The sequence below is a fragment of the Melanostigma gelatinosum genome (genome assembly GCF_949748355.1).
Source record: "Melanostigma gelatinosum genome assembly, chromosome: 18".
Lineage (NCBI taxonomy): Eukaryota > Metazoa > Chordata > Actinopteri > Perciformes > Zoarcidae > Melanostigma > Melanostigma gelatinosum.
In genome coordinates, this window is record NC_136651.1 from 4,946,787 (window position 1) to 4,973,652 (window position 26,866).

Here is a 26,866-nt window from a genome sequence, read left to right on the forward strand (position 1 = left end):
CGTTACCCACGTGTGTTCATAGAAATGTGTTGATATGTTTCTATCGGTAAGCTCGTGTTTTGAGAGCTTGTTTTAGCTGCTTTAGAGGCTATGTTCATTTAGTCGACATGGATCTCGTCTCTAAGGATTCATACATTCAAAAGTTCGCCAGCAAAGCGTTTTCTCAACAAGACCAGGAGCCGAAGAAGAGACCGTTTGGTAATGTTAGCTCACCGGTTTAGCTAATTTTCACCCTAGAATGTGCTGTAACTGCTAAACAGCGTGTCTATGGGAGTTGTTTATGTGTTGATGGTTGTAGAAAAGTACTAAAAGTCAAAAGGTGTCATCCAACGTGGTTATTATTTCCGCTGTTGACCAAAGGAGGCGCTGTACTGTTTAAAAGCAGTTTTTTTTGTCGACTGTATTCTAGACAAATATCAGAAATAGGCAAGAGCAGCAGATCTACAAAAACTTAATTTATTAAGCAAAAATACCTCACATTCTCCATTTACAGCTTTTTAAATGTGATGATGTGCTGGTTTTATTTTAGTAAATTAGATATCGTTGGGTTTTGGTATTATTTGTGATGCAGAATTTAGGTCAATGTACTCCAGGGAGTTGTGACATTTTTCACTATTTTCTGACATTTTTACAAATAAAAAAGTTAATTGATCAATTCCGTGCTTCCCAACCTTGTTTGTAACAGTAATACAGTGGGTCTTAAGATGACTGCCTTGTGTTTAACAAAAGAAAAATCTAAATTCCAATATACGAAATTGTGTTCATTTGTGAAATATTTAAATGTTAATAATATATATGATCGTTAATACATGTGTTTTTCTGTGTGTAGCATATTTTAAGGGTAAAAATGACACTGGTCCTCCAAAGAAGAAGAAGAAAAAGTGCAAGAAGAAAAATTTCAAAGAAAAGAGCACTGATGAGAAGACACCGGCTCCTAAACCCCAACTAAAGGCTTCACCCTCCCCTGCAGCACAGAAAGGCCCGGCCACAGCTAAACTGAATGGGTCCACAGCTCAGAGCATAAATGCATCAACACCGATGCCTAAAGGTACAGTACGTGTATCCATTACTCAGGCTGTTCCTGGTTGTTATTAAAAATGGTTCCTTCAGTCACTTTTTATTCTTTTTATTTGTAGAGTCCAACTTCTCCACCGTAGATGTACTACGCAAGAGACTTCATGAGAAGATCGAAGAGTCCAGAGGGCAGGTATGCAGTTTGTAAAGATGGAGCAGACGAGGTTTTAATTATGCTCTCTGTTAGTGACAATGTATCCAACATTGTTTGAGTTGTGCTGAGACGGTAAACTCCATTTGGAGCTCAACATTTATGTTTAAGTTGAATGACCAGGATCATTTATTTCATAGTTATTTGCATCATTTTACATCATGTTGGCCCGTTATTATTAGGGATGCATCAATAGCACTCCTCAGATGAAGTACAAGTACTCACATTTGGGTACTTGCTGATACCAAGTACTGGTATGAGTATTTGAAAATACCATTACAGTTAACAGTGAATATTTAAATTTTTTTATTTTCGTCAGATGTTTTTCACTTGGTCGCCGTGTGCTTAATTTCCATTGCAGTTAAACAATAGGCTTACAGGAAACAGAGGGATGCTGTTATACAGTTAAAATATTTGATTTTCAGTAAGGGTGTAGTCAGAGATGTCCTGAACACGTATGCAGAGTCCATACCAAAGTATATGCATGTTGTGGAACTGTAAAACAGAAACATAAGTCTCATCACACACTGCGCAGTAGTTAAACTCAAAGTGAAGTGTCTGTTCGTCTAACACGCTGCACTCATCTGTTATCAGGGAGCCCCAAAGGATTCAGCATCAGAGGCCGTCCAGGCTAAGCGAGCAAAAAGAAAGGTGGAGCGGGAGCGCAAGAAGAGGAAGAGGAAAGAGTTTCGGCTGAAGAAATTGGCTGAAGAAAGTGGCAAAGAGCAGCAGCCGGCAATAAAGCAGGAGATAAAACAGGAAGAGCGCACCCCGGCCGTGAACAAGAGAAGCGAAACTGCAATTGTGTTCAATAAGGTGGAGATGGTGGAAGAGAGGTATGTAGACAAAATGCAGAAAAAGAAGAACAAGAAGCAGAGTATGAAGGGCCAGTTGACGCCGCTGACGGGGAAGAACTACAAGCAGCTGCTCGGTCGCGTCGAGGCTCGCAAAGCCAAGCTAGAAGAGCTGAGGGAGAAGGACGAGGGGAAGGCCCGCGAGATGGAGGAGAAGATGAAGTGGACCAACGTGCTCTACAAGGCGGAGGGCCTCAAGATCAAAGACAACGAGGTCATGCTGCGCTGCTCGTTGAAGCAGAAGGAGAAGAGGGGCGACCAGAGGAAGAAGCAGTGGAGCGGGCGGAGCGAGAACATCATCGAGAAGATGCAGCACCGCCAGGACAAGAGGCGGAAGAACATCCAGAAACAGAAGCACGCCAAGGCCGAGAAGAATAAGGACAGGGCGAGGAAGAGAGGCCGAGTGCTGCCAGAGGACTTGAAGAAAGCAACATTGTAGAGGAGGACTGTGTTATGTCGCGTTTTACAGCAAAAAAAAAAAATCAGACAATGTTTTAATGTTGAAAGTAAATCTGTCTCTTTTTATGGCAGCATGATTCATTTACATGATATTAAAGCGCTGCTGCACGTATTGTACCTTTTATTCCTGTCGAGGAGTAATATGATGTGTGTAATGGTCAATAAAATGTGATCCTTATGATGAACTTGAATGACTATTGTAGAATTTGTTTGTTTATTTTACCGAATACCATGTGTCGTTTAAGGGAATCGCTCGACATTATGGGAAATACGCTTATTTGCATCCCTGTTTCCCTCACTTGGGTCCTTTCCTTGCGTCTTAGTCCCTCCCACCAAGGATGCATGGAGAGAGGAAAGGAGGAAATATTTTTTTAAGAGATATGAGACGTCTTTTCCTCAGTTGCGTCATGTGAAGCGACGTCTGTTTCTGATGATGGTGGCCGCTGATGCTGATCTCAGAAAAAAAGTTAAATAATCTTTTTTATTTTGTGTACAAAAATCTTTATTATATAGTATAATATATATATATTTATATAGTCTATGTATTTAACTGTTATTATAATTGAGGATATACGATTGGGCATATGTTAGTTATTGGATGTCATATTTATTTGAACATTTATATCAATAAATGTATGTGAAGATAGCGTTATTTCTAAAGCATACAAGCGTAAATTTAAGAAATTTAAAAACCGAACCAACAGTCCAAACATCACAGCTACATAAATAGGCTACACATGGAGGAAAAGCAACGCTGCAAGTTTCCATCAGTGACAATTGTGCTCTTCTTTTAATATGTTTTGTGACGCTTCACAACCATTAATCGATGGACACATTCAGAGTGCTCTGACTGAAAAAAATGTTGACATCAAGTAGGATGCAGGCTTTCTCAATACATATCTTTATTTACAGATGCTAAATAAATAACCTGATATATTGTTATTATCAGCCACATCATTGCACGAAATGAGACTATTGGCCAACAATCTAGCTTTAAGTATTACAATTAATTACACAGAAAATTTGGATTTTCTACTGAACGTGTTTGTTGTCAAATATAAGCCAATCAGCTCTTTGATCCGATGCAGTCGGTGGAGAGCAACTGCAGCGCATGGCTCTAAAATCTGCGGCCGCCTCGCTCTCGTGAGGTTATCGTTGAACCACGAGTTCATGACGTCAGCGCAAATCGGGATCAAGTCGGACGCAAATTTAACCGGCATGCATTGTGCGATTCTGCGCACGCCTGGCTTATGTCGCACGAGGCTAACGCGAGAACTTCGGCTCGCTTGTCAGGTACTGGAGCGTGAACGGGTCCTGCTCCGTGTCTAAGCGGGGGAGTCTTACGCACCTAACGCGGTGTTACTCCGTCCGGCTGTCCCACCTGCGAGGATATCCGGTCCTCTTGGAGGTGTCGCAACAATGCCTTCGGGCTTCTGTCTCACCCCGGAGCTGAATCGTTAGGATTTTGGAATTATTGTCTTTCTGGAAGTATTTTACGGTTAATGCCCTCGGCGATGTAACCCGAACACAGTACGAATATTTATGTACATCGTCTATAATTTACTATTTCCTATCATGAACATTCTCACCATTTATGACTAACACTGCCAAGTCTCTAGAATCATGCACTGATTTGCTGAAGGGGTAAAGTCCAGCTTCTATCCTGCTGTGTTCAGTCCTCTCTCTCGCTCTCTCTCTCTCTCTCTCTCTCTGCAAGATATGTGATTGATGAAGGGAGGGAATAATCAGAAGTCTGACTGCTAATTTGAGAACTCCTCAATAAGAAACATCAGTAGAGTGAGTACAGCTGCAGTTAATTGATACATAAAGCGACACATTACGTTCTTACAAATGTGCTTTTTATTTCAGGCAATCATGTCACGACAACTTCAAGCACACAGAACTGTCGGTGTCTGTAAGAACCTGTGGTACGTAATACAGTTTGACACGAGGAAGGAATCATATATCAACATTTATACATTTGTATAAAAGATTATTTCCTCACTGATCCATTGCAGAAATCGGAGATGAATATCTCAAAACCTGGACAAGTGAAGCCAAAAATATCTGCAAGACTAGAAAGATATGTCGTGAAACTACATAATTATTTCTTGCATTAAACTTTCTAAACAAATAATTCATTCTAAAGCATTTATAATTGTAATATATGTATTTTTGTTGCTTACTTGTAAGTAATTGTTCAATAATATGACTGTCGCAGGATGGGATTTGTGGTCATATAACTGTTTTTTTCATTTAAAATTGTAATTCATGGAGCAGCACTGCAGTGTGTGATCTGTTTTGCACCAACAGGGTTGAATTCACACAACTGGCAGCAGACTACAAAGCGGTGAATCTTGGACAGGGATTTCCTGACTTCTCTCCTCCCAAATTTGTCCAAGAAGCTTTTTGTAAAGCTGTGAGTGGAGGACACCAAATGCACCAGTATACCCGAGCTTTTGTAAGTGGAGAGACAGACACTTGAGGAAACTTTTTATCGTTCAATGTGATTGATTGAAAAGTCTGCTTAAGTTGCAGAACAAACGGTGAGAGTCACCTTATGATTAAGTATTCTTTCTTTCCTCAGGGCCATCCTCCTCTTGTAAACATTCTGGCTAAGTTCTTCAGTAAGATCGTGGGACATGAGATTGATCCTTTTGAAGACGTGCTGGTCACAGTTGGAGCTTATCAGGCTCTCTTCTGTACTTTTCAAGCTCTGATTGATGAAGGGGATGAGGTATGAAAATCAACTCAAGTCAAAGTAATTTACTCAACTGTTTTATCAAACTTCAACAAATCATGTACGTATTAATACTTTATAACAGAAGGTTTATTGTTGTAACCCTCTTGTTTATTGGCAGAAGAGGGATAAAAGACTATTAACATTTGGTAACACTTTGAACTCTTCCTATTTAGCATGATTTATATGATTATAACTGTCTTTTCTTTCAGGTCATAATTGTTGAACCGTTCTTCGACTGCTACCAGCCAATGGTGAAGATGGCCGGAGGAAAGGCAGTTTATGTACCTCTGAGGCCGGTGAGTTATAAAGCATCTCTTGGCAGTCGTTTGTTTTTAAAGTATACATCAACCTTTCAGGATTATTTCTGTTGTTAAATTCAAGAAAGTTGAGGGAAGCACCGTCCCGTCAAGTGGAGACTGGGTTCTTTCTGCTGAGGAGCTGGCCAGTAAATTCACTCCACGCACAAAAGCCATCGTCATCAACACTCCCAACAACCCACTGGGCAAAGTAAGACATTTACCAGACTAGTGTCTCCTTGTAAAGCCAGCTGAATACAATGTGGTCACACATTTATGTCCATTACAGGTTTACAAGACAGAAGAGCTCCAAATGATTGCTGATCTGTGTATCAAACACGATGTGCTGTGCATCAGTGATGAGGTGTACGAGTGGCTGACATATGATGGAAACAAGCACGTGAAGATCGGTGAGATGCAGCCCGAGTTCAACAGAATGCACACAAAGTGTGAAGCTGCATGATGTTCATTATGTTCATGTGTTGACAGCCAGCCTTCCTGGCATGTGGGAACGAACCATCACCATCGGCAGCGCAGGGAAGACCTTCAGTGCTACCGGCTGGAAGGTAATGCACAAACTGTCTTGAGTATTTCAGTCATATATTCTTCTTTACTCAACATTGTTATGATCACCTTTTATTCTTTCCAGGTTGGCTGGGTCATCAGCTCTGGGCATATCATTCAACACATGAAAACAATCCATCAGAACTGTGTGTACCACTGTCCTACAGCTGCTCAGGTAAATACACAACACCTGAGCATTTTAGATTCATCTGTCGAAATAAAACATGTTTTCTTTCAAGGATAGTTTTTCTTCTGCTTGAACAAATCAATCTGCAAATGTCACAGTTGTCATTTTAACACAAGCCACGCCTCTGAAACGAATCCCATTTCCCATGTTGGTCTTTCCCTCCACTCCCGCCTTCAACAGGAGGCAGTAGCTCGTGGGTTTGAGAGAGAGTACGAGCTGTTTGGGACTCCAGAGAGCTACTTCCAGCAGCTGCCTGCGATGTTGCACCAGAAGAGAGAGAAGCTGGCCTCGTGTCTGGAGAGTGTGGGTCTGCGGCCCATCGTGCCGGAGGGAGGCTATTTCATGATCGCTGACATCTCGTCTGTCAGTGAGTGAAGAACAAAAACGCCTGAATCCGTCTTAGCTAAAAAAATAAAACTGCTTTTCAGTCATTCTTTTATTCGTGTTGTCTAATTAATGTTCATTTTTTGACAGAGGTGGACGTGAATGACCAGAGCACTGAGGATGAACCCACTGACTTCAGATTTGTTAAGTGGCTGACTAAGGAGAAGGTAAATATTCATAATTCAATGAATTCTCTGTTGGATTTTATTAAGGCCCGAGTAACAAATTCCTTTTGAAGCAGCAGCACAAGTGTTGCAGTTTGTTTTCATGGAAATACAAAGTGATTGGATCGGTGTTTTTGTGCAACATTTAATTTTGGCGTATAATTAACTTCTCTGACTTTTTACTATGTGATTTATTTTCCTTCAGGGTTTAGCAACAATCCCCGTCTCAGCATTCTACAGTCCAGAGCACAGCAAGGAGTTCGACAAATACATTCGGTTCTGTTTCATCAAGGTGAATTCAACGTAATGGACTGAAATGAATCTGTTCCCAGCCTTCTCCTGCCTCGCTCTCTGACTCACACTCACTCTCTTTGTCTAACAGGAGGACTCCACCCTGAATGCAGCAGTGGACATCTTAAGGGAGTGGAGTCAGACACAGTAAAAACAAATCACCCACCACAAGAAGCATCACCCGTCCGCCCGGAGCTCACCTGGCTTTATAAACCGGCTTCGGTTGCTTCCTCAGTTGAAATGAGCCATATTCAGTGCTCGTGTGTCCTAATGGCACAGTTGAGTACTTAAAGACAATGTTGTCCATTAGGGGTGTAACTGTACACGTTTTTTGTTTTGAACCGTTCGGTACGAGGCGTTCGGTTCGGTACGCATTACAAACCATTTGTTTGAAAAACACGACTCCTTCACGAGCCCATTTCTCCAGACCATAAGTCCTGCTTTGTAAAAGAAAACACAATCCCAAACAGAATCAAATGTCCGAAGCTCCTCTGACAACAGAAGTCCGGACGTCACAGACTAGTCAAAGCTACCTGACTGTAACGACACATTACCTCACTGCCGAATGGGAGATGAAGAGCCATCTTCTTTAGACACGCCCCCTCGAGAGTCTCACCAGCGAGGTTCTGGCATTTCTGCTTTTTTTTTTTTGCTGTATTGAAAACGTACCGAACCGTGGCACCACTGTATCGTATTGAACCGAACCGAGAATTTTGTGAACCGTTACACTCCTATTGTCCATATGTTAATACTGTCGAGAATCGTTGCGCTCACAGAGAAATCCGCCTTGGATACATGCATACACGTTCAGGGGAAGGTCAGGATATAAAAAGCATATACTCAGAAATCAATAGTTAAAGTGTAATCGAAAGATAAAGTGTATGATCGTTACATAACGAATGTTTAATACATAGAGTGATTTAACAAATGTAAACCTGATAATAATAATATGTGTATCTGAGTATAGTGCAGTCTGAGTGCAGAAAGTACGGAGAAAGAGGAAGTAAGCAGGGTGTTAGCTTCAAGGGATGGGGAAATAACGGTGGTTGAGAAGAAAAGACACAAAGCACAATCATGATGAAGGATGAGATCAATAATCATTTTATAAGCAAATGGGTACGAAGTAAAGTGATTAACAACTGTAACTGATGATAACAACTGTAACTGTGATTATGATAACTAATTTGTGTTAGAAATGTGCGAGTGTAGGAAAAGGGGAAGTACAACAGATGTTGAACACCCAGACACGCGCAGAGCTTGATTAAGTAAGCGCCCAGACAGGGAAGTTGGGGTGATTTCCTCATGCACACACACACAAAAGTTAGGTACTTTTCGAAGCACATTCACCAAATCAATGATGTCATGTTAATCATGGGCTGAGGGAGGCCGTGTTGAGGAAGAGGGAGAGACGCGAGAGGCAGCCCAAAAGTGTTATAAAAGAAGTAACTTGCAAACAGCAAGACGGGAATTCACGATGGGACGCCGACCGAGCCATCCGTGGAGAAACACTGGACCTCGTTCGACAGCCGCGTCGGAGGACTTCGTCTCTGTTCACGGAAAGAAGACCGCCGTTCGTGGACAAAAATTGAAAGACGGAGAATCACCTCTCCCCCCTGCTTGACTTTAACAACTGGACAACGGATGGACACAGCCGCCTTAAAGACTTTGAACTGAGCCTTGAGGATCGCTGAACGGACTTCGTTTGCCGTGCAGGAGGAGCCTGGGGGGTCTGGCCGAACCTTCGCTCCTAAAAACCCCAAAAGGATCTTTTATTGTATCGACAATCCAGCTCCACCGAACCGTCTCGGCATCTAAAACTAATGAGTATAATCTAAGAAGAAAATTAAAGTAACGAATCAAGTGTAGTAATATTTTATGTGAGCTGTAGCTTAACCCTTGCTAACTAACTAAATATAACCTGCAATAAATATCGAATCTGCATTTAAAGTAAAATTCTCAAGTGCATTTATTTGCTTAGGTAGTAAAAGTTCCTCGTGGCAGTAAAAAGTTAAGCTCGACAATCTTTTAATAGAGAGCTGAGTCAGTAAGTAGCCCCGTATCGGGCCAGAAGTACCCCAGGATCTAACAATACACATTGTGTAAAAACTCAGGTTTCAACAAAAAAATCCATGTGAATCTTCCTGTGCAATAATGTCAAGCAGAACATATTTTAGAAAGCCTTTTAATGAATCCACTCTGTTTTAGTGTTTATCTTCTGTTGTAGCTTCAGAGGCTCATGCCGGGTTAAAATGTATATTGCAATATTTGGTTGTCCATGTGAACAGTGTGAAACAACAACCTGATAGCAATTTAGATAAACAGTTGATATGAGTCATATATTTCAGCTAAAGTTGAGGCTTAAAATCACTGCAGCAACTGTCTTCATGTTTTAATCACAATAAATAGATTTTCATCACAACATATTGACTAAACTGTAAGTAATTTATTGTGGAGTTGTTTGACTCCTGGTGTCTCTGCTTTTCTTGAACATATTAACGATGTGAGTTGGCAGCCAACCTGAGTTCAGAGTATGTAACTCATTCATAGTGGGCAGTGTACTGACTGTGTTTCTCATGAAATTATCTACTCAGATTGTTGGATTGAAGGTTGAGATGTTAAAAGGAGTATCACCACCACATACAAATGTTTTCTGTTGCTACATTATTGTCTTTTGCACCTTGTGTGTTATTTTTAAGTCTCTCTCTCTCTCTCTCTCTCTCTCTCTCTCTCTCTCTCTCTCTCTCTCTCTCTCTCTCTCTCTCTCTCTCTCTCACTGCTTTGCACTGTTTCCATGAAGCGGTCCATTCATCACCCAGCCCAGTAGAGGTCTTACTGCATATGGTCCCTCTCCTCGGCTGTTGATCACTTCCCGCGGTTCCGTTAACTTTGAGGCGTTTGTGCCAATCAGCGTTAATACGGGGAATATGTACATCCTTCAGGTAAGTCCACTTAGACAACTCTTCTTCAGGAATGATATTGTTTGTCGACACAGGCATTTCCTTCTGAGTGAACATACTAGGAAGCTCAAAAAACTGCATGTCAGCAAATTCAGAAATTTCCAAACCTTTGACAATACAACTTTGAACAGTAGTACTGTGACCCATTGGACGTAGATCAATCTTCATCTTTCTTCCTTTGATGTTCAGCCTTTCCATTAGACTTTCAGAACAGAAAGTGTCAGTACTTCCTGGATCCAGAAATGCATAAGTTTGTACGATTTTGTTTCCCTTTGTACACTTAACATTGACAGGTAAGATTGAAAGGATGCCATTACTGCCCCCGGCCCCTGTATGACCACAAGTAGAGACAGCCGTGCCACTCACCGACAGTTCCTTTGGCTGATCTTCGCCTTTGCTTCTTTCCTTTTTCTCAATGCTCAGAATGCTGGGATGACTTTGGTTGCAAACTCTGCAAGATATGCGTTTATTGCAATCCTTGCTCATGTGTCCTATGTGCAGGCAATCAAAGCAACTCTTTTTTGCAATTGTGGACAATGCTCCAATGCGTGTCCATGCATACAATACAAACAGGAAACAAGATTTTAACTTGTAGGTGACATACTTTGTGTTTGAGTCTGAATGCTTTTCTTGTTTGCATTCACAGCTGCTTCAGTAGACATGAGGACAGTGGTTGCAAAGCTGTTTCTCTTGAACTGCGACTTTTGCTCTAACTTGGCCTTGTTGCCTCCTTTAGTTACACCCCCTTGAGTGTCTTGAATGTTGCCAAAGATTGGATCCGAAACAATCTTGACTTGGTACTCGATGAACTTGATAATGTCTTCAAAGCCAGATCTGCGACCTTCGGTTTCAGAGATGTCACACGCTGTCACTCTCCATTTCTCTCTGAGCTTGTAAGGAAGTTTCTGCATTATTGCTTTCATGTTTGCTGGCATATTGAGTAGGGGTATAACGATACGCGTATTCGTATTGAACCGTTCGGTACGAGGCTCACGGTTCGGTACGTATGACGAACCGAATACGTTTGAATCAAAAAAAAACTTTATTTAACCAGGTAGTCCAATTGAGATGAAAAATCTCTTTTGCAAGATGTAAGTAACAATACAAGATGTAAGTAACAATACTACATCACATTAAGGAGCAGTTTTTGTTTTTTATGCTTATGTGTTGCTAAGAAGACACCCCAGAAGATGGGTCACTCAGGTATAGTTCCATTATTGTTCAAAGTCAAAGAATAACTTCATGATTTTAGTTGTAATGAATAAATATATTTTAAAATAAAGTACATTTCTCTGGCATTTATCGTTTTCTACTGTACCGAAACGTACCGAACCGTGGCTCCACTGTATCGTACCGAACCCAACCGTGAATTTTGTGAACCGTTACACCCCTAATATTGAGTTAATCTAAATATTGCAATTCCTTCATAGCATTGCAACACTCTCGTAAACACAATGCATATGCCTGCAGCCCTTTAACATCTTCTGCCGCTCTCGCTCTCTCTCGCTCTCTCTCGCTCTCTCTCGCTCTCTCTCGCTCTCTCGCGCTCTCGCTCTCTCTCGCTCTCTCTCTCTCTCTCTCTCTCTCTCGCTCTCGCTCTCGCTCGCTCTCTCTCTCGCTCGCTCTCTCTCTCTCTCTCTCGCTCTCGCTCTCTCTCGCTCTCTCTCTCTCTCTCTCGCTCTCGCTCTCGCTCTCTCGCTCTCTCGCTCTCTCTCTCTCTCTCTCTCTCTCTCTCTCTCTCGCTCTCGCTCTCTCGCTCTCGCTCTCGCTCTCTCTCTCTCGCTCTCGCTCTCTCTCTCTCGCTCTCTCTCGCTCTCTCTCGCTCTCGCTCTCGCTCTCTCTCTCTCTCGCTCTCTCTCGCTCTCTCTCTGCAAGATATGTGATTGATGAAGGGAGGGAATAATCAGGAGTCTGACTGCTAATTTGAGAACTCCTCAATAAGAAACATCAATAGAGTGAGTACAGCTGCAGTTAATTGATACATAAAGCGACACATGACGTTCTTACAAATGTGCTTTTTATTTCAGGCAATCATGTCACGACAACTTCAAGCACACAGAACTGTCGGTGTCTGTAAGAACCTGTGGTACGTAATACAGTTTGACACGAGGAAGGAATCATATATCAACATTTATACATTTGTATAAAAGATTATTTCCTCACTGATCCATTGCAGAAATCGGAGATGAATATCTCAAAACCTGGACAAGTGAAGCCAAAAATATCTGCAAGACTAGAAAGATATGTCGTGAAACTACATAATTATTTCTTGCATTAAACTTTCTAAACAAATAATTCATTCTAAAGCATTTATAATTGTAATATATGTATTTTTGTTGCTTACTTGTAAGTAATTGTTCAATAATATGACTGTCGCAGGATGGGATTTGTGGTCATATAACTGTTTTTTTCATTTAAAATTGTAATTCATGGAGCAGCACTGCAGTGTGTGATCTGTTTTGCACCAACAGGGTTGAATTCACACAACTGGCAGCAGACTACAAAGCGGTGAATCTTGGACAGGGATTTCCTGACTTCTCTCCTCCCAAATTTGTCCAAGAAGCTTTTTGTAAATCTGTGAGTGGAGGACACCAAATGCACCAGTATACCCGAGCTTTTGTATCACAATAAATTGATTTTCATCACACTATATTGACTAAACTGTAAGTAATTTATTGTAGAGTTGTTTGACTCCTGGTGTCTCTGCTTTTCTTGAACATATTAACGATGTGAGTTGGCAGCCAACCTGAGTTCAGAGTATGTAACTCATTCATAGTGGGCAGTGTACTGACTGTGTTTCTAATGAAATTATCTACTCAGATTGTTGGATTGAAGGTCGAGATGTTAAAAGGAGTATCACCACCACATACAAATGTTTTCTGTTGCTACATTATTGTCTTCTGCACCTTGTGTGTTATCTTTAAGATGTCAGGACTCTGTTTTTGCTCAATAAGGAGCCATTGAAGGGAAACAACAGCGCTGTCGTATAAAGGTACAAAAGGTTGAAAGATCGGGGGAAGGCGGGGTGGAGGCGACTTAATGTTGCAGGAAGTTTCACTGAAGTTTGTCAGAGTTCAATTACAAACCATTAACAGGTGAGTTCAGCAGCAGCACTGAAGAGCATTTGTATGATTGGAAAATTTCAACTGTGCTTTGCTTTTCAGATAATCATGTCAGGACGCTTTCATGCGCACAGTACAGACCGTGCGGACAAAAATGTATGGTAAGTGATGATGACACTGGTGGACTTTTGACACCTGAGCTGTGCGAGAGTTTTATAGTCGCCAGTAAAGTTCAATCAGCCTGTCGGCAAACTGCTCCCTGTGGTGGAGAATAAACTGTTTCCATCATCCAGAAAGAGAAAAGAGTTTCTCTCCCAGAGGAACAACTTTGGTGTTTGTTAAAACTTTAGGATGTTGGTACCCCAAGTTGAGCCTGTCAGGTGTTTCATTTTGTAATTGATAGTTGGCCATGTTTATAAGAGCATGCGAGAGAAGTGACTGGCAGATGTATGAGAAATAAACATAGGCGTGCAACGGTATCGTCTTCCCCACTGAACTTAGCTTCATTTGGCTCAAAACGCGGGAAACGTTACGACTCACGTGGTTCTTGTTAAACATTTGTTTATGTTGTTACTTTTCTGATACTGTTAATCTTTACAGATATTTGTGATAATGTCATTTTAGTGCTTGACAAGCAGTTTTACACCAACAGGATACAATTTGCACAACTGGCAGCAGACTACAAAGCGGTGAATCTTGGACAGGGATGTCCTGACTTCTCTCCTCCCAAATTTGTCCAAGAGGCTTTTTGTAAAGCTGTGAGTGGAGGACACCAAATGCACCAGTATACCCGAGCTTTTGTAAGTGGAGAGACACACTTAGTCACAGTTTAATCGTTCTTTGCATGTCAGAGAAGCACTCAGAGGAACTTGCTTTTTTCCTCGGGATTGTATCCTGTGTTTCATTTAAAGTTTGATTTTTTATTTCTTTCCTCAGGGCCATCCTCCTCTTGTAAACATTCTGGCTAAGTTCTTCAGTAAGATCGTGGGACATGAGATTGATCCTTTTGAAGACGTGCTGGTCACAGTTGGAGCTTATCAGGCTCTCTTCTGTACTTTTCAAGCTCTGATTGATGAAGGGGATGAGGTATGAAAATCAACTCAAGTCAAAGTAATTTACTCAACTGTTTTATCAAACTTCAACAAATCATGTACGTATCAATACTTTATAACAGAAGGTTTATTGTTGTAACCCTCTTGTTTATTGGCAGAAGAGGGATAAAAGACTATTAACATTTGGTAACACTTTGAACTCTTCCTATTTCGCATGATTTATATGATTATAACTGTCTTTTCTTTCAGGTCATAATTGTTGAACCGTTCTTCGACTGCTACCAGCCAATGGTGAAGATGGCCGGAGGAAAGGCAGTTTATGTACCTCTGAGGCCGGTGAGTTATAAAGCATCTCTTGGCAGTCGTTTGTTTTTAAAGTATACATCAACCTTTCAGGATTATTTTTGTTGTTAAATTCAAGAAAGTTGAGGGAAGCACCGTCCCGTCAAGTGGAGACTGGGTTCTTTCTGCTGAGGAGCTGGCCAGTAAATTCACTCCACGCACAAAAGCCATCGTCATCAACACTCCCAACAACCCACTGGGCAAAGTAAGACATTTACCAGACTAGTGTCTCCTTGTAAAGCCAGCTGAATACAATGTGGTCACACATTTATGTCCATTACAGGTTTACAAGACAGAAGAGCTCCAAATGATTGCTGATCTGTGTATCAAACACGATGTGCTGTGCATCAGTGATGAGGTGTACGAGTGGCTGACCTATGATGGAAACAAGCACGTGAAGATCGGTGAGATGCAGCCCGAGTTCAACAGAATGCACACAAAGTGTGAAGCTGCATGATGTTCATTATGTTCATGTGTTGACAGCCAGCCTTCCTGGCATGTGGGAACGAACCATCACCATCGGCAGCGCAGGGAAGACCTTCAGTGCTACCGGCTGGAAGGTAATGCAATGAGTTATATTATTTGGTTCACTACAACTTGTTATGATGCTGTGTGTTCTTTTGTTTATTCAGGTTGGCTGGGCTATTAGCTCTGAGCAAATCATCAAACGTCTGAAAACAGTGCATCAGATGTCTGTTTTTGATTGTGCAACCGCTGCTCAGGTAAACACACAATTCCTTTATCAATATAAATATTGTTGCAATAAAATATTATTTCATTCGTTCTAAGATTCTTCAGCTTTTTATCTTGATTCTTGAAACCAAATGCTCTCCCTGCTGTTTTGTATCATAAATGCATTAGACATATGTTTAAAGTCTGTTCAGCTCTTCTTCTGAAAAATAAAAATGTGTCCTTCAATTCTGACATATTAATTGTTTGAACCTTCTCTTACATTGATTGGTCCATCGTTACCAACACACATATTGCACAGACAAACAGAGTTCATCATCAAATAAGAATATTGTACACAGTATGCATGTAAGCATGATGTTGTTTTTGTTCAACGTTGAAAGAAGCAGATACAGAATACTGTATCGTGATTGTATGTTGAATGGGCAGCGGTTGTTGTTGTTTTTTAACAAATGTGAATATATATCGTAATTGTCATATCTGTTTCTGCATATAATAATTCCCTGCACAGGAGGCAGTAGCTCGTGGGTTTGAGAGAGAGTACGAGCTGTTTGGGACTCCAGAGAGCTACTTCCAGCAGCTGCCTGCGATGTTGCACCAGAAGAGAGAGAAGCTGGCCTCGTGTCTGGAGAGTGTGGGTCTGCGGCCCATCGTGCCGGAGGGAGGCTATTTCATGATCGCTGACATCTCGTCTGTCAGTGAGTGTCATTCGTATGGATCTGTGTCCTGTGATATTAAATGCAAAATAGATCAAAATGTTCTCACATCTTTTCAAAATGTTGAATTTTTCAACAGGTTAATTCAAAGACTAGAAGATAAAAAAGACACTTCTGAATTGATTGCATTTGTCTTCATTCAGAAGTTCAGTTTGTTGACTAATACTGATGTTACCTTTTAAATACGTTTAAGATGACAGGCAACAGTACAATAAGAACTCCGCAAAAATAATTGAATAAAACGTTTTTTGTAGCTGAGTACACATCAGAGCCTTTTGCACCACAAATAACTTTTCGGAATATTGTGACGAAATAAATCAAACCACTTCATGTTTATTTGTGTATGTTGTGTGTCAATGACTAACTTTAACTTACTTCTTTGACAGAGGCGGACTTCAATGACTCCATGAGCGCTGAGGATGAACCCCATGACTTCAGATTTGCCAAATGGCTCATTAAAGAGAAGGTAAACAATTAAAATGTCATAAAAACTGTATTTGATTTGATTTAAAATGACTACCTAAAGCAATAACACAAGTTTTATTTGATCATATATTTCGATGTAGTTCTCAACTTCTTTCTATGTTATTTGTCTGTTATTTTTCTGCAGGGTTTAGCAACAATCCCTGTCTCTGTATTCTACAGCCCAGAGCACAGAAAGGACTTTGACAAATATATCCGATTCTGTTTCATCAAGGTTAACAAAATCTTAATTTGATTCAAGTCCTCTCTTATTTTCATCGTGTTTCTCGTTGTCAGTATCCTTCAGTCACTCAAACTCGCCTTTTTTTGTCTAAAAGGAGGACTCCACTCTGGATGCAGCTGAGGACATCTTGAGAAAATGGAGTCAAAGACAGTAAATCACACAGTTACGCATCACTTGTCCACTTACTTAACTTTTATTTTTCAAGCAAAAAACTGTACAACATATTTCTCATTACTCTATTTCTCAGTAACTGCAGAGACATTTGTCTTGTATCCAAGTATCCAAAAGGTTAAATAAAGCTTTCAATGAATCCACATCTTCTGTATTATTGTCTTCCTCTGTCCTCTAGTATTGATCACAATAAACTGGCGCATGACACCCTGATCAAAAAGCAAGCCAACTTGTAATGTGATGTTTGAAAAATTAGCAAATGTATGGGAGGTCCTTTTGGAAGTAGAGGTGTCATATATTCATTTTAGTTTTAGAAGATACCCACGCCAGGCCAAATGTAGATGTAGGGAAAATGTCTAAAGATCGAATTATTTGAAATTATTTGGAAATTGATATTTCCTTCAGTTGAAACTTATATTCTGGGGTCCTAATAGAAGTAAATGAGGAGGAAACTGTTTAAAGGACAATGCCTTTATGACGTCCCAGTTGTGTGTTAGGAAATCCCAGCCGTCGGTATTCATCAGCCAGTACGGGGTGTCAACCAGGGTAGCATCAGACTTTTATTTTGAAACGCGAATCGCGACCCGGAAGTAAATACACTTCACGTGTTGGTGTGTGTAAAAATGTCTACCGACGTTGCAGCGAAAAGACCCCAAAGTGTGCCCTCTCAGGTAGCGTAACACTATTGTTTTACATCAAAATGATATTGTACTTTTCTTTATATCACCTGTAATGTGTTTGTTGATTTTAACAGCCCGCGGAGAAGGTGGACTGGAAGAAAAGGAAAACAGAAAGTGAGTAAACAGCTAACGTTAGCTACATTTAGGTCAGTTACAGCACGCTCTTTTATTACGTTTTAACAAGCCACGGTGTTATAAAGTGTCTTTGTTCTAAAAGAAACTTGTGGGGTTTGTTTGTTTTACAAAACGTTCCAGTTAAGTTACATATGAACATTTCATATGATGTTTTAGCTCATATTTAGCCACAGCATTAATGTTTGTATTAATGTGTGATCATTTATACTTCTTGGGGTAGTTTCAGGTGATTATCACTGCGCTGCACTATACTGTGTATACTGCAAAGTTTAAATTTTCAATCTGTACAACTGACATTTGTATTTGTAGACCTCTGGTTCTCAACCTGGGTGTCATGAACCATCAATGTGGATCCTTCCATTCTGTCTCCATATATCTAATGTGCTTACCAATGCCATTGATTCTTCCTTGATGACAGTAAAAGAGGCTCGGAAGCAAACAAAAGAGGCCAAGCTGATCAAACAGTTGGACAAGCAGAAAGAGAAAACAGAGTCCGCAGAGAGAGCAAAACATGATCAGAGCCAAAACACAAAAGGTAACCCGTGTTATCATTTCACGGATTGTCATGATATCTCTGAACAGCATGCAGCGGTGTGTGATCCGTTCGTGTTTCTCTCTAGGCCGGGCTTACACGGTCAGCGTGGCTCTGCCGGGTTCTGTCCTGGATAACGCTCAGTCCACTGAGCTTCGTACATACCTGGCTGGGCAGATCGCCCGAGCCTGTGTCGTGTTCTGTGTCGATGAGATCATCGTGTTTGATGAATATGGGGAAGATGTCAAGTAAGTTAACCATTAAGATGCATGTCATGGGAGGAAAAACACACCCTAAACCACCGGAAAGCTCGTAGAAAATATGTGTTCTTTGTCCAACAGGAGCGTTGAAGGAGAATTTAAAGGTGTTGGGAAGAAAGGACATGCTTGTATTCAGCTTGCCAGAATCCTTCAGTACCTGGAATGTCCCCAGTAAGTGGGTTTGTTTTAGAATCAGATTGTCAGTGTCAGCCTGTTTTATGAGATTGTGATTGCAGCATTTCGTCTCCACCAGGTATCTGCGCAAGTGGTTTTTCCCAAAACATCAAGACTTACAGTACGCAGGTAATAATCCAATTTCCCCTTTCATGCATTCATTAACGGCGTTGTTTTTCAAAGTCTTTACACTGTGGGTCCGCCCTCAAACAAAAACTGAGACAACTGCATCCCCAAAAGGTATTTAACTGACATCATTAAACTATGGCAAATTAGCTTTTAGCAGCTAGCAAACACTCTCTCGCCTCCCACTAGTTATCGAGGCTTCTCACTGTGTTTGACAGAAGACATCACATCAGCCCAATCCTGCTTCTCTCATTGGCTTCCTGTTAGTTTAATGACGACTTTCAAAGCACATCTGGGTCTGGCCTCATGCTACATAACAGAAATGTTGACCCCGTATGAGTCAGCTGGCAGCCTTAGATGCTCAGGTGGGGGGGCCCTAAAAGTGTGTCGCTCAGATCAAGTTGTTATCCCGGAGGGTGCAATTGGTTATGAACTGAATACTTTTACCGATGTAGACCGATTGTATAAACGGGCCCCTAAAGGATGTGATTGGTCTTCTTTTCTACCAGGTTTGCTCAACCCTTTAGACAGTCCTCACCACATGAGGATCGATGATGAATCAGATTACCGGGAAGGAATCGTCCTTGACAGACCGATCAAACCAGGAAAAGGCTCATTGGTCAACTGTGGAATGAGAAAGGTGAGCATGTTTTAACAAAGGTCACTTTCGTCATCTGATGTGGACGCTATGATCGAAGGTGTTTGATGCAACTGATTATTGATCTGCCAGGTATTCTCTAGATTGATTGATTGTAAAATGTCTGAAAACAGTGAGAAATTACTTTTACAATTTCCCAGAATTAACTCTCTCCATCTGCTCCCAAAGGATGTCCGGATAGATAAACAGCTGCAGTCTGGACTTCGAGTCACAGTGAAGCTCAATAAGACACAAAATCAAGGTAACAGACCTTTTTTTTTTTTTTAAGAAACGTCCTCATTGCACATTCAATTCTGCACATCAGTTCAGTGTGTGTGTCCGTCTTCCTCAGAGAGCAAAATGTGTAAAGGTGTGGTGGTGGCTCCCCACCTGCCCAGGACTGAAGGAGGTGTTTACTGGGGTTACAGTGTCCGTCTGGCGTCGTGTCTCAGTAGGTTTCCTATCCTCGTGATACACTCAAACATATGCTCCACATTCATTTACAACATCTTGGATTTTTCATCCGCACCAACCCACTAACTTGTGCAAGAACCCAGTATGCGGCGTGGCCCTGCTGCGACTGCTTTATCCTCATTGCTGTCTGTTTGTTGATGCAGGTGCAGTCTTCACTGAGAGTCCATATGGAGAAGGATACGATCTGACTATTGGCACATCAGAGAAAGGCGGCAACATGGACCAAGCAGCACTGTCACCATTCAAGTATGTTCAGAGCCAATGAGATTAGGATCGGGTGTCTCTGAGACATTTTTTATTAGCCATGCACGCTAATGTTGGTCTGTCTGCTGGTCTGCTTTGGCCCAGACTGAAATATCTCAACATCAGATGGATTCTCATTATATTTAGTAAATACGGACTTTGGCGATCCCCCTTACTTTTCCTCTGGCGCCACCATGAGGTTAAATTGAATTTGTCCAGTATTTTGGTTTCCAATCAAATGCTTCTAAAACTAATGACATTCCCTTCAACCTCTGATGTACCAAAAGTACTTTATAACACAAGCTAAGGCATCACAAGCTCTGCCAATGATTTGTAATCCTGTGCACTTCCTGTCTCCTAAGTGGGCGTGGTCATTGCTTGTTGCTTGAAAGGGCTCAAAGTTAAATTCATCCAGAGGTTTTGGTCTGAAAAATGCAATTTTAGTGTCGGAATGCGCCGTCCGCTTTCTGTATTGTTGTCTTTTTTCCCCTTTTTAGGCATCTTTTGGTCGTCTTTGGAGGCCTTCAGGGATTGGAGGCCAGTGTAGATACAGACCAACACCTGGACGTGACTGACCCCAGTGTGTTATTTGACCTGTACCTCAACACATGCCCCGGTCAGGGCAGCAGGACCATTCGTACAGAGGTGAGGGCCTATCACATGACATCAGCAAATGCTTTACATTCTGCAAGTATTTTGGATTAAGCTTGCATGTTTCACTCACTGGTGTGATTATTTAGTTTTTCTCATTTTGTTTTCAACAGGAGGCCATCTTGGTTTCCATGGCCGGGCTTAGACAGAAGATCACCGCCGCCTTTTCAGATGTTTCCAATGGTTCATTAAAGAATTAGTGATCACAGAAAGTAAACAGAGACATGCTGGCAGATGTTTTATCATCTCGTATTCACCATGAAGTTGTTAATTTTCCTGAATTAGACCTTTGTAGCATTGCTTAGTTAAAACGGCTGTTAATACAAACATCCCAATCACTGCATTGTGTGCAGTCACACACTGTCACTAGATACCTGTCGCATCTCTCGTCATGTCTTCGTTCTGTATGTCTGTGTTTGTAAATGGCTAAACAAATTGTACATATTTAAATACAAGTACTTTCCACAAGCTTGCACCGACTCGTATTGTATTTTTTCAAAGCACAACACGCACAAACAAATGGCACTGACTATTTTCATCAATAAACACCATTTTCTTCTGAGAGTAGGTCAAACACACGCCCGCGTAAAGAGAAAGTCACCCGTCTGCGTTTAGTACTTATACAACAGTCCTGCAATAATTAATACTTCCATGAAGTTAATGTTACATTTTTGTTGAACTGTTTTAGAGAGGTGATGGCATTTTGGAGCCTGTAGTTTGTGCTTTTCTTGAATTGTATTTAGTTTTGTTCACGTTTCCAATACTTCGTCTACCGTCATTTGATTATAAAATGTGTGTTTGTGTAGTTGTTATAGATACTGACTGCATTATATATAAAACCCATGTTATTTTAGGCTTCATCACAACAATCGGTGATGACGGCCTCTCCTTGACGATAAATATTCCGACGACACGTTCACCGATAAACAACTTGCAAAAGGCAACGCAGTGAAAGACATTGAACCCTTCTCGTGTTTAGTTTTATGACAATTTCACTTTTAATTGAATCGTGCGGTCCTCAGGGTAACATACTGATACACAACACGACCATGATGCATTCTGTGGACTTTAAACACAAGCTGCATGCACTGGAATGCCACTGAGGTATATAAAAAAAAAAGGTTTTAGATCAGTAATCAGTAGTTCAGTAAGAAATGAATGTCATAACAACTCTGAGATTTCAAATCTTTATAATGTGGCAATCGGTATCTCTAGAATAAATGTGGTGCCACGTAGTTTCAGCAATCTCAATGTGTCTTAATTATTACAGGCAAGATAGCTGATGCACAAACTGCAGTGTAATAGTTTGTCACTGTTGAATCAACAGAGTATCTGTAGCACCAAGTATACTAAGCTGGCAGTCGTCTTTACATGTGAAATCAGAATTTTCCTCATTAAAATCCTGTTGGCCAAATTGAAGATGTTCTTTAGTTGTTTATGAATCAAAATGTATGTTGAAATGCTTGTATTATTTAAGCTAAGAGAACAAAAGTATGGTTTTGGCATCTGTTCAGGAACTGTTGTTCCCAGCTGTATTGCTCACACACGCTGCACCAATGTACATGTAGAATGAATTAGTGGTCTGCTGAATCAGACTGCAATTACTGTAGAGAATAGTCTCCTCTCGAGCTGACATAGTGTTTTGTAGGCCACTTAGTCTTATCCAATGAGAATGCCTGCTGATATAATTCCCTCTTCCCATGGGAAACATAATGCCTTTTTAGTACATAACAACAAAAATACTACAAACATGTACAAATTCAATTTACGAAAACACCCGTCTGCTGGCCACCACAAGTCCATGTGGAATATACACAATATAGTAATTCCTCTCCAAACTCAGATCCTGCACTCTTCTCCTCAGTCAATCGGTCCAATAATAGTTTTGTCCAAAACATGTTTCATCCTTGTGGCTGTTCCTGATAACAGCAGTATTTCATCGTGTTCTTTCTTTGAAGCCTCATTCCAGGCCTCTCTCGGCACTGATGGATCTCTGTGGTTTTCACAAAAGTCTAGAACCATTTGGGATGAGTGAAGGTGATGTTGTACTGCTTTGCCCAGCGTGCAAACACTTGTTTCTCTGTGATAAAGCGATGGTGGTTCCCTCTCCGGCTGCCCTCATTCTGCAAGTATGTCACACATTCATCAGGACCCCTGGGCTTGTAGTAGTGGTAGGGCATCTTCTTGGATCCAGCTTTGGATTTCCTAGAACAATAAGAGGTTTAATCTTCTAATTCACACCCAGCCTATCTGTGATTTGTGATAATGAGTCGACTGATGGCTTTATAGTGTTTTAATGAGTCTACATAGGCTGACGAGTGCCATCATTACTCACCCGCAGTGATTTGGTGGAACCATCCCGTATACTTTGATGCTATCACACATCTCGATGGCTATGACCATGGTGAACCACCCTGTGCTCAACCACGAGTGAGATTTTTGTCTGAGCAGAGAAAAACAAAATATATTGGAAAAAGAAAAGTGACTTTTACCCAAATAAATATGATTCGCTCGCTCCCTAAATACTCACCTGTCTCGTCCAGTCTCCCTGTGAAACAGGCTGTCAAATCTGCGCATCTTGTTGGCTGTGATACTGAAACAAGACAAGTTGTTGTAGGTCATGCCGACTCTCTGGATCAACCTGTACAGTGTTCCTTTGCCCTCCTTGCCGATCTTGCTCGGGGGTCCCCAGAAGATGATCACAGGGCTGCTGTCTGGCCTCTGTAGGAACTCATTAGGCTTCCGGATCACCCTGAACACACTGGAGTGGGCCACGACCCTCAGAGAGGTCTGGTTCCCTACATCAGTCTCGTAGCCCAACGTGGGAGCGTCGTTCATACGAATCACGCACTCCGTGCGGTCGATGTCTTCTCCTGCTCGACTGCCCAGGACGTGGCTGGAGCTCGTCACCAGCGCACATTTCTGACAGCGTAGGTTCATACTCTGAAATGAAAAACATTTAAGGTGTAAATACAGTCCATCATTAGTGTAGCTGAGGAGTTCCCCTTCCCCAATCGTGTATTTGTTTTCTAAAAACAAAATGTGGATGCGATATTGACATCGCTGAATTTGGAAGTTGAGTTAACAGCGCTGTGACGCTTCACACGCTGTCTCTGAACATATGAGACATACTGGTTTTCAACTGCCTCTCGGAAGAATGAAGATATATGAGTCTGTGTATTCTCGGTTAAAGACTCTGGTCTCTCTGGTCCACATTTCTCTTCTTAGGGAACGCTGTGTGAAATAACTTCTCTGACTCACGGACTTGTCCGACTGTTGGGTCTCTCTCTCTTGTGTGTGTGCAAATGTCATATATGATTTACAACACATGGAATTGGTCATTGTGCTTCCTGGACCTCTGACCGAGTGCTGTAAAGGCTGGAAAAGATGTGCCGGTAAAAATAGAAGCAAACGAACGAGGTGGAGGTCCATGCGTTTAGTTTCTATTGGTGTACAACTTCCTTTTGCTATCATGTGTTTTTTTACTCCTGTTAAGAGTACTGAAGTTAACAAAAACATTCAGTCAGTGCAACAGTAACTTTTCCCTTCTGCTGCATCCTTCACTGATGATAGTAGCCAATCAAATGACATGTCCACTGGTGTTCAAAGCAGTCCTTCAGTGACAGAAACACATCGTCTCAGTCACAATGACATAGAAATCTAAACATATGTGGATTTTCACGTCATAAAAACACCTTTTTTTTTGTGTTCGAGCTGTTAAATACCTTGTTCCCGTGAAATGGCACATAACCGTCTTTCCCGGACCACTTCTTCAGATCTGTGGCCTTGATGGCATAATTTGTAGCCACGTGGAAGGGAGCGTATACAGACTCGTTGACATTGTTGGAGCCGTACAGGATGAGGAGTGTCATCAGGACGAAGATGGCTGCGAAGATCACCAGCCTGTGGCTCTGTTCTCCCTGCAGTGGAAAACAACAGCGCTGAACGAAGCACAAGAATTACAATTTTGTGCCACTTTATACGGTCTGCTATACCATATATATCCACTCCACTACATTTCAGAGGGAATTCTTGTACTTTTCACTCCACAACTTTATCTAACAGCAGTAGTTACTTTACAAATTCAGATTTTACATGAAAAACCCATGAAGAGCTCATAAAATATGATGCATTTTTGCATATTTAACTACCCAATGGTATATACTTTATATAGTATAGATATATACTTTTATATATTTTAGCTTTTCATGCAGAAATGTCAACCACAGCTTTTTCAGCTTTGTCATGAATTATCCATCCATGCATTAGCTATAACCACTTAGCCACCCCTCTGAATCATTTTGGGCTTTGGACTTTTTGTCAGACAAAACAAGTAATTGATATTTTTGGGCTCTGAGTCATGGACATAGAAACCAAACAATTGAGAAGCTAATCAACCAATTAATAATGAAAATAATCATTGGTTGCAGCTCCACATAAGATATTTTAAAAACTCCAACTCAACGAAAGATGCAGTTTATACATTAAGGCATGCATACTAATAATATAATGTTATATATAATAGCAACAGATCATTTTCCTGATGATAAATACTTGTATCTAAATAATATGTTCAATGCAAGAGTGGTGTTTTTAAGTGTGATATTAGTAGTTTTACTTAGTAAAGGATCTAAATACTTCATCCACCACTTGTAAACAATAACGACAATGATATACCTGCATGGATGTAATCATACTAATAACGATAATACTGGCGATGAAGGTCAAGAGGTCTGAGCGCCACACCCTACAGTTGTTTGCTCATTTCTAGTTCGGTAAAGTTGTAAAGATATTCACAGATTCGGACTTCCGCGGATCAATAAATCGTCAGCAAAAAGTTGTTGAAAGACAAACGATGCCTCTCTGTAACCGTATCAAGTAGACGACGAGCTACAACCTCAGTTTAATCTAACCGGACTGTCCTCCGAACTGCACGAATAACATCGGTCTCAATGTGTTGTGAGACGAGTGCGCGGGGACCGTCCCCAAAGCGCAATGGCGAAAAGACATACTACCAATATATTCAATAGCTTCTTTGTTATGAAGTGTCGTCTGACCAAAGTCACTTCATACATCAGTGGGCTCCTCCTTGTTATACCACGACAGCTATTATAGACAAATGTGCTTTTGACGAATTATGGTGAATTTTTATTGGGAAAGATATTGAATAACTTATGAAGTAGTGTGACAAAGATCACTTCATACATTAATGGGCTCCTCCTTATACTACAACAGCTATTATAGAAAAATGTGCCTTTGACTTAAAAAAAACACGTTTCTAACGAGTTATTGATCCGGGAAGTCCAAGTCTGTGAATATCTTTCCAACTTTAGCGAACTGTGTTGTCTTTTCTTACCTTGCTGATCTTCAGCCCCATGCTGTCTGGTCAGGATGTGCACCAACACACTGCCGGAGGCCGTCTGTCCTCATATCTGTCCGGGACGAGACAAATAAACTGCAGATTGGAATCATGTAATGCAAATGTTATGGCTCGGTTGATATCAAATATTGTGTTCAAATAAATGATTTTTACGCATCAGCATCACACCGATGCTATAACAATAAAACGTGCACAGCTATTTCCTCACTCGGCTGCATAGGACATTATGAAATCGGCTCATAGCAGTCTCGCGATCGTTATCTTTATTTAAGCTTATATTTACCAAACGCTATATACATAAAAGGCAATAAATGTTATTACGTTCACCAAAATAAAAAAACAACATCCTACGCATCCATTGTTCCTCCGGTGTTGACGTACATCTACTGATTCTTTTTTTTAACAACAACAACAGATATGATTGAGATATTAACTAACATGACATGTTCGCACCACTGTTAATCCGGTGTTTGCCGTTTCATGGCCTTCTGCGGTCTCGATGTCTGCTCTCGTTGTCATCTTCCTGTCGTACCCCATCGTCCTGCGCCACTAGCTGACGTCATCATCACGTCTCCCACTGCAGCACGGTGATGTGCGCGTGGGTGGGGGTTTGTGCATTTCAAAGTTCCCTTTAAAATTGTACGATAATAAAAAGATACATGAGCTAGATATCCAAGAGAAGCATTACAAATCATTTATATTTACGTCTCC

General features: G+C 41.1%; 5 protein-coding genes across 11 annotated transcripts; 4 read left to right on the top strand and 1 right to left on the bottom strand.

The window, feature by feature from the left end:
* Window position 1: 1 nt before the first annotated feature.
* On the top strand, window positions 2-2,718 carry surf6 (surfeit 6). The gene is made up of 4 exons (XM_079289049.1): window positions 2-198; window positions 830-1,048; window positions 1,137-1,207; window positions 1,820-2,718. Exons 1-4 carry the CDS (start codon window positions 108-110, stop codon window positions 2,516-2,518), a joined length of 1,080 nt encoding a protein of 359 aa, XP_079145175.1. The 5' UTR covers window positions 2-107; the 3' UTR covers window positions 2,519-2,718.
* Window positions 2,719-3,763: 1,045 nt separating this feature from the next.
* On the top strand, window positions 3,764-9,404 carry kyat1 (kynurenine aminotransferase 1). 3 transcript variants are annotated; one of them, XM_079290145.1, is made up of 14 exons: window positions 3,764-3,831; window positions 4,256-4,335; window positions 4,408-4,466; window positions 4,852-4,999; window positions 5,126-5,275; window positions 5,491-5,577; window positions 5,663-5,788; window positions 5,867-5,987; window positions 6,067-6,143; window positions 6,227-6,316; window positions 6,509-6,695; window positions 6,803-6,879; window positions 7,082-7,168; window positions 7,259-9,404. In XM_079290145.1, exons 3-14 carry the CDS (start codon window positions 4,414-4,416, stop codon window positions 7,316-7,318), a joined length of 1,263 nt encoding a protein of 420 aa, XP_079146271.1. In that variant the 5' UTR covers window positions 3,764-3,831; window positions 4,256-4,335; window positions 4,408-4,413; the 3' UTR covers window positions 7,319-9,404. The 3 variants fall into 3 exon arrangements, with proteins under 3 accessions (XP_079146271.1, XP_079146269.1, XP_079146270.1); XM_079290143.1 differs by having other exon boundaries at window positions 3,776-4,068; XM_079290144.1 differs by having other exon boundaries at window positions 3,776-4,335.
* A 575-nt stretch (window positions 9,405-9,979) lies between these two features.
* LOC306792811 (kynurenine--oxoglutarate transaminase 1-like) lies at window positions 9,980-16,909 on the top strand. 3 transcript variants are annotated; one of them, XM_079290141.1, is made up of 16 exons: window positions 9,980-10,106; window positions 12,000-12,079; window positions 12,152-12,210; window positions 12,596-12,701; window positions 13,289-13,347; window positions 13,839-13,986; window positions 14,123-14,272; window positions 14,488-14,574; window positions 14,660-14,785; window positions 14,864-14,984; window positions 15,064-15,140; window positions 15,213-15,302; window positions 15,782-15,968; window positions 16,373-16,452; window positions 16,597-16,683; window positions 16,787-16,909. In XM_079290141.1, exons 3-16 carry the CDS (start codon window positions 12,158-12,160, stop codon window positions 16,844-16,846), a joined length of 1,431 nt encoding a protein of 476 aa, XP_079146267.1. In that variant the 5' UTR covers window positions 9,980-10,106; window positions 12,000-12,079; window positions 12,152-12,157; the 3' UTR covers window positions 16,847-16,909. The 3 variants fall into 3 exon arrangements, with proteins under 3 accessions (XP_079146267.1, XP_079146266.1, XP_079146268.1); XM_079290140.1 differs by lacking the exon at window positions 12,000-12,079 and having other exon boundaries at window positions 9,985-10,106; XM_079290142.1 differs by lacking the exons at window positions 12,000-12,079; window positions 15,213-15,302 and having other exon boundaries at window positions 9,985-10,106.
* A 554-nt stretch (window positions 16,910-17,463) lies between these two features.
* On the top strand, window positions 17,464-21,241 carry spout1 (SPOUT domain containing methyltransferase 1). Its single transcript, XM_079290146.1, has 12 exons — window positions 17,464-17,534; window positions 17,618-17,657; window positions 18,097-18,213; window positions 18,299-18,458; window positions 18,552-18,641; window positions 18,724-18,773; window positions 19,280-19,410; window positions 19,597-19,669; window positions 19,760-19,858; window positions 20,025-20,127; window positions 20,622-20,769; window positions 20,889-21,241. The coding sequence occupies exons 1-12, from the start codon at window positions 17,487-17,489 to the stop codon at window positions 20,973-20,975; spliced, it is 1,146 nt and encodes a 381-aa protein (XP_079146272.1). The 5' UTR covers window positions 17,464-17,486; the 3' UTR covers window positions 20,976-21,241.
* A 549-nt stretch (window positions 21,242-21,790) lies between these two features.
* Window positions 21,791-26,702, bottom strand: st6galnac6 (ST6 (alpha-N-acetyl-neuraminyl-2,3-beta-galactosyl-1,3)-N-acetylgalactosaminide alpha-2,6-sialyltransferase 6). Of its 3 annotated transcripts, none has more exons than XM_079289270.1 (6): window positions 26,609-26,702; window positions 26,132-26,207; window positions 24,501-24,695; window positions 23,306-23,718; window positions 23,111-23,218; window positions 21,791-22,980 (listed from the first exon to the last, which is right to left on the bottom strand). In XM_079289270.1, the coding sequence occupies exons 2-6, from the start codon at window positions 26,150-26,152 to the stop codon at window positions 22,788-22,790; spliced, it is 930 nt and encodes a 309-aa protein (XP_079145396.1). In that variant the 5' UTR covers window positions 26,153-26,207; window positions 26,609-26,702; the 3' UTR covers window positions 21,791-22,787. The 3 variants fall into 3 exon arrangements, with proteins under 3 accessions (XP_079145396.1, XP_079145397.1, XP_079145395.1); XM_079289271.1 differs by having other exon boundaries at window positions 26,132-26,181; window positions 26,609-26,684; XM_079289269.1 differs by having other exon boundaries at window positions 24,501-24,716; window positions 26,594-26,617.
* Window positions 26,703-26,866: the final 164 nt, after the last annotated feature.

Bases quoted from the DNA above. Each gene is read 5' to 3' on its own strand.
- surf6 (XM_079289049.1), top strand. From the start codon at position 108: ATGGATCTCGTCTCTAAGGATTCATACATTCAAAAGTTCGCCAGCAAA. The intron at 199-829 runs GTAATGTTAGCT...TTCTGTGTGTAG, and splicing joins GCCGAAGAAGAGACCGTTTG to CATATTTTAAGGGTAAAAAT. The intron at 1,208-1,819 runs GTATGCAGTTTG...ATCTGTTATCAG, and splicing joins TCGAAGAGTCCAGAGGGCAG to GGAGCCCCAAAGGATTCAGC.
- kyat1 (XM_079290145.1), top strand. From the start codon at position 4,414: ATGTCACGACAACTTCAAGCACACAGAACTGTCGGTGTCTGTAAGAAC. The intron at 4,467-4,851 runs GTACGTAATACA...TTGCACCAACAG, and splicing joins GGTGTCTGTAAGAACCTGTG to GGTTGAATTCACACAACTGG. The intron at 5,789-5,866 runs GTAAGACATTTA...TGTCCATTACAG, and splicing joins CCAACAACCCACTGGGCAAA to GTTTACAAGACAGAAGAGCT.
- LOC306792811 (XM_079290140.1), top strand. The intron at 13,987-14,122 runs GTAAGTGGAGAG...TTCTTTCCTCAG, and splicing joins ACCAGTATACCCGAGCTTTT to GGCCATCCTCCTCTTGTAAA. The intron at 14,786-14,863 runs GTAAGACATTTA...TGTCCATTACAG, and splicing joins CCAACAACCCACTGGGCAAA to GTTTACAAGACAGAAGAGCT.
- spout1 (XM_079290146.1), top strand. From the start codon at position 17,487: ATGTCTACCGACGTTGCAGCGAAAAGACCCCAAAGTGTGCCCTCTCAG. The intron at 18,459-18,551 runs GTAAGTTAACCA...TTTGTCCAACAG, and splicing joins GAATATGGGGAAGATGTCAA to GAGCGTTGAAGGAGAATTTA. The intron at 19,670-19,759 runs GTAACAGACCTT...CGTCTTCCTCAG, and splicing joins CAATAAGACACAAAATCAAG to AGAGCAAAATGTGTAAAGGT.
- st6galnac6 (XM_079289269.1), bottom strand. From the start codon at position 26,152: ATGGGGCTGAAGATCAGCAAG. The intron at 23,719-24,500 runs GTATTTAACAGC...TTTTCATTTCAG, and splicing joins TGCCATTTCACGGGAACAAG to AGTATGAACCTACGCTGTCA. The intron at 23,219-23,305 runs GTGAGTATTTAG...TTCTCTGCTCAG, and splicing joins AGGGAGACTGGACGAGACAG to ACAAAAATCTCACTCGTGGT.